At 34.9% G+C, this 5,441-nt stretch overlaps 1 protein-coding gene across 2 annotated transcripts; it reads left to right on the forward strand.

Annotated features, from left to right (window-relative positions):
• The first annotated feature begins 784 nt into the window (after window positions 1–784).
• Window positions 785–4,601, forward strand: LOC8262313. 2 transcript variants are annotated; one of them, XM_015727404.3, is made up of 2 exons: window positions 785–2,793; window positions 3,839–4,601. In XM_015727404.3, the coding sequence occupies exon 1, from the start codon at window positions 1,387–1,389 to the stop codon at window positions 2,722–2,724; it is 1,338 nt and encodes a 445-aa protein (XP_015582890.2). In that variant the 5' UTR covers window positions 785–1,386; the 3' UTR covers window positions 2,725–2,793; window positions 3,839–4,601. The 2 variants fall into 2 exon arrangements, with proteins under 2 accessions (XP_015582890.2, XP_048227093.1); XM_048371136.1 differs by lacking the exon at window positions 3,839–4,601 and adding an exon at window positions 2,955–3,030.
• Window positions 4,602–5,441: the final 840 nt, after the last annotated feature.

Below are 5,441 nucleotides of genomic sequence, written 5' to 3' on the forward strand. Positions count from 1 at the left end.
AAAGTTGAATTTAAGTTCAAATCCGACCCTGGATTAAAAGTGCAAAGCTAGATTTGCAGGTACTATGCAGAAAGTGTTTTAGTGTGGTTTATGAATAAATTCAAATCATTTGGATTATTTTTTCCTTGGGTTCTACATTAAGATTTTGAATTAATCTCAACTTCTGGTAAATTCATTGCTTTTATTGTACCTTTGACTAGTATTAGATTGTGCTGGTTGTCCTATGTATACATCCTTTATAGTTGGAGCCAAATTGTCATTTGATTCTTCTCTAATGAAATAATTTATTTTTGACAAAAGAAATATTATATAAGTTCCATTCCATATTAGTATACACTACAAAATACTTGCTAGAGTCTTGACCCATAAATTAAAAACCTAATTGAATTAATACTAGTTTATGTTGATTGAGATGAAAAGGAAATGTTCTATTTTGTTTAATATTCTAAACAAGTTGTCATTTGTGCCCCCAACTTGAAAGTTGATAACATGCCAAATTCATGAATTTGCCCAACAACCTGTCTTTTCTTTTATTAAAAGGTTCCAATCAAATTGAGTTTTATATTTTTTTAATCTCAAATTTTGTACAAAAAGATTATTAAATTTAGAATTGTACTGCCAACTGAGTGAAAACAAAGGAAGAAGATAGAATTTTGTTGGTAATAGGGTTTATGAAGTAATGAAATCAAAATAAATAATGCAACATTGGCCCCACCAGATCTTCTCATACATTGAACCTGCAGCTGAACCCTCTACTTATAAATATTCATAGACACACACTATCTCACTGAATAAATACCCTCTTTTTTCTTTTTTCTTTTCCTTCTTGAGGTTTCTGTTCTTGATATTAGTTTCTTTGTTCTTTGTCCTAGATTCTTGCCTTCATTTCAGGACATTGTTTAATTCAAAGTTAGATAGTTCATCTATCTCTCTCAACTTTCGAGGCTGCTTTCTCATTAGCTCTTCTGCTTGCAGATAAGTTGCTTTGGCTTCTCTATTTATATGAACATTCCAGGATTAATATTCGTTGTGTTGGTTTCTCTTTTTTCTTTTTCTTTTTTGTTAAACATATTGGTGGATTTGGACTTGGAACTGGGTTATCTTGTTGCAGTTTCTGTTTGGGACTTTGAGCCTTTTATTTTGAGTTTTAGAGAAAAGGTCACCTTTGGAAAAAGGATACATCTTTGATTACCTTATGCATATGCTTGAGGATATAAATAGATGGAGAATTTGTTGAGTTGCTTCTAAAGGCAAAAAAGAGAAATGGGTACGGTTTATTCTTGCTTTTTGATTTCTACAGAGCTAAACCTGTAAAGGTACATGTCCTAAGGTTTTAGGCAAATGAGTTTATGGGTCTGATCTAAATTGTTGTGAAACAATAAAAATATGGAAGGGAATTTGTCACAGGGAAATATGCTTCCAGGTGGGACTCCTTTTGGAGGCCTTGACTTGCAAGGATCATTGAGTGTTCATCATCAAACACAATACCAGCATGCTGTACACCAACCACATCATGTTCATCGACAAGGCTCCGCTATTCATCCCTCTATCCGCGAGGGTTTTCCCCTAACCATAGGAACCATGAATAACTCTGATCAAAACATGTCCTTGACTAATTACAATACGGGAGATAAGGGAAAAATTTCTACTAGTGATGAGGATGAGCCAAGCTATAGTGAAGATGGCGTTGATGGTCAGAATGAAGCTAGTAGAGGGAAAAAGGGGTCACCTTGGCAGCGGGTAAAGTGGACTGATAAGATGGTGAGGCTTTTAATAACTGCTGTTTCTTATATAGGTGAAGATATGTCTTCGGATTGTAATGGTGGAATTAGAAGGAAATTCGCAGTTTTACAGAGAAAAGGCAAGTGGAAACTAGTCTCAAAGGCCATGGCTGAAAGGGGTTTCCATGTTTCACCTCAGCAATGCGAGGATAAATTCAATGACCTTAACAAAAGGTATAAAAGACTTAATGACATACTTGGGAGGGGCACTTCTTGCCAAGTTGTTGAGAACCCTGCGCTTTTGGATGTTATAGATTTTTTAACAGAGAAAGCAAAAGATGATGTTAGGAAAATATTGAGCTCGAAGCATCTCTTCTATGAAGAAATGTGCTCGTATCACAATGATAATAGATTGCATCTGCCTCATGATCCAGCATTGCAGCATTCCTTACAGTTGGCTCTTAGAAGAAAAGAGGATCATGATAATGATGATATGAGAAGGAACCAGCATGATGATCTTGAAGAAGATGATCAAGAAGTGGAAACTGAAGATCGTGATGAAGTTGAGGATAATCTTATTTCACGGAGAGATGGCAAGGGAATAGATGGGGCCTTAGGGGGCTCAATGAAAAGGTTCAGACATGCCCAGGGACATGTAGATGCTTGTTTCAGAATTTCATCTCAAGATAATGTCAAAGGCTCCTATTCTCATTTGCAGATTCCTCAAGTTGATATAAATCAGATGTCATCTGAAAGTACTAGAGCAGCTTTGTTACAGAAGCAGTGGATGGAATCTTGCACACTTCAGTTAGAAGAGCAAAAGCTCCAAATTCAACTTGAAATGTTGGAGCTCGAAAAACAGCGATTTAAGTGGAAAAGATTTAGCAGGAAAAGGGATCATGAGCTAGAAAAGCTAAGACTGGAAAATGAGAGGATGAAGCTTGAGAACGAGCGAATGGCACTGGAGCTGAAGCGCAAAGAAATGGTTGTTGATTTGACTTAATTGTTGGCTGTGGTCAGAAAATGTTAATCACAACAGTGGGATTTGCATGAAACACTACTTTCAGTTACGGTAAGATGCTGTTGACTATATCTGCAGTATCATTTAGGAGGGAGATTCTTGTTGAAAGTGTTACTCCGCTCCCATATATTGTGTAAACTTAGGATAGTGACAAGACCATTATCTAGTTATATCGTTTGACTCTAGTGAAATGGTATTGTGTGTGGTTGCAGATATTGTGGCAAGAATCTTTTTCTATCTATCTTGAATTTTGTTATCAAAACTGTTATGCATTTGGATTCACAGTAAGTTTGAATATTTAGCCCCAGCATGATTTTTAATATGTGCGCTATAATTTTTAATTTGCTCTATTACTTAATTTGGTTTAGTAATTTTGTGATTGATTGTTTAAAGGTATTCATTGAAAAATTTGACAAGGTGTCATTATGGACACAATAGATAGCAAATTGCAAGAGTTTTATGCACTAACTTTAGTTCATATGTTATGCAGCGTGCATTCCTATTTCTTTCCTTCGTATAATTAGTGTTGTTCTCCATCGGGTTTAATTATATTTTCTTATCTGTTGGACTTTATGATAGGCAAGCTCATGAATGTCCTTCTGTAATGAAAGATATACATGTTCTTAATTTTGCAGATGGAATATTTTGTTTTGCAGAGAATTTATTTCCTGCTTTTCCCCTTTCAGCATGTTTTCTGGGTAGAATTGTTCACCATTTGAGATTTTCTTGATGCCTTTACTATTATATCATCATACAGGATGCCAATCCCGAATTAATAACATTTTCAGCTAGTAGCCAAAATCTGCGGGACATCTATATTGCAAATTTGCAATTGCATGGTTGTTGCGGTGAAATTTAAGAGCAATTGGTTAAGAGGAGTATGTCTCTGATAAAGATTCCCTATTTCTTGGAATTAGTGGAAGATTTATATGATCATTGAATATCATCTTGAACATCTGAGTCTTTGGCCATCATGTGTCCAGTTGAACTCAAACGTTGTGCTTACTGGATTTCAGTATGTGGTGTTAAAAGAGTTTTTATGTAGATGTACATGCACTATCAGCCTCCTCAATTTACAGCTCTTCTTTTAAATCAGAAGCAGAAGAAGAAAAGGAGCAGGAGAGGCCAATTACAGTACACTGCAGTGCAGCTCTTGTTCTGTTGTTTATTCATCCGTTGATAGCTTTGTCAGGAAGACACGGGCACTGGAGCTTATTGGAACAGAACCTTAAAGTGTGCATCCTGTAATCTTGTAGATTACCATCTACAATTCATGCACAACTCTGTTTTGCACTGGAGATATTGGTGACATCTGATGCCTGCTTTATCACATTCTTTCTGTAAAGCTGGCGATATGTTCAGTTCTTATGTTGAATATTTTGCTGCTACTGATAACCTGGTATATTAATAAGTTGAATTAGTATGAAAAACAGCAGGGGAAATGAAGGGTCTTGTAGCTGTTCTCCATTTTGGGCTGACAGTTATAACCTACAATATAGCTTCTCTCTGGAGGAGATAGAGAAGAAGCTGACTAAACATTGAAACTGACTGTTCAGAGGAAAACTAGACATGATTGTCCTGCTGCTATTTTGATGAGATGGCCACAGCCTGATTTTATATAAGCATGACAAAGAGGCATATTCTTTTGGGCATCAGAGTCTTGGGCTACAGCTTGACCTGTAAATGAAAGTTGAGCATAATGCCAGTTAAAGGGCCATCTGGACAGGAGATAAAGAAAAGGGGTGGGGGGGAGGAGAAATCATTCTTTTTGACAATTCTGTTTCTCACATCATGCTTCTGTTGAGTTGATTTGATTTGATAACCAATAATAACAACCTATGAAATTGTGTTCCTTATCTCTGGAAGTTGTCTCCAACATTTTCACATTCTTGTGAGAGTACCTGAGGCATTTGATGCTACTTTTATAAGAGAATATTATTCTTTTGAGAGTTACAAGTACTGGTGCCAGAATACGAAAAGTAAATTTGATCAGACAAAGGAAACAAATAATGCTGCGCCCACATACATTTCTAGTGTTTCAATCACTCAAATAGTTATCAGGATTAGGCAATGGCTGCAGTTTGGTTTGTATTGCCCATTTACAGAATGCTAGTTGCTCACTTAAGCAGTAGCTATGGAGAACTCATGGGCATGGATTATGATCTGGGAGAGAGTGAAGAATAATCTCATATTGCTCATTAATTATTATATCCCTTTGTTTTTTTTTTTTTTTTTCTTTTTGTTCTTTGGGAATCTTAAATAGTTGATGATCATTAGAGAGGATGCCATGGACAGAACAGTAAGTCTAGTTCTCCTCACAGTTTATTTTCACTTTAAAATAAAATGTCATAGTTTTCTTTTCCTGATAAAATCTATTCTTTTATGAAGTATTTTGTTTGAAATAAGTCGTGTGGTACAGCACTGTTCTTCTTCTATATTCATATATTTAAGGCTACATTTAAACTCAAAATGTATTGCCATTTGAAATATTTAGATTAGGACTTCATTTCCTCAAAATAAAATAAACTTTTAGTTCTTTCAATGATTTTATATTTGGATTATTATAGTTTATATTAATATAAATGTCTTTTAGTTTAATTAAAATTTTAAATTCAAGCTTTAGCTATCCATTTAAAATAAAAAAATAAAATAAAAATAATTATAACTCCTTAAAATTACCATATATGTATGTATTTACT

This window comes from Ricinus communis, chromosome 2, assembly GCF_019578655.1.
Source record: "Ricinus communis isolate WT05 ecotype wild-type chromosome 2, ASM1957865v1, whole genome shotgun sequence".
In the NCBI taxonomy this organism is placed as follows: domain Eukaryota; kingdom Viridiplantae; phylum Streptophyta; class Magnoliopsida; order Malpighiales; family Euphorbiaceae; genus Ricinus; species Ricinus communis.

Coding starts and splice junctions, on each gene's coding strand:
- LOC8262313 (XM_015727404.3), top strand. CDS start 1,387: ATGGAAGGGAATTTGTCACAGGGAAATATGCTTCCAGGTGGGACTCCT.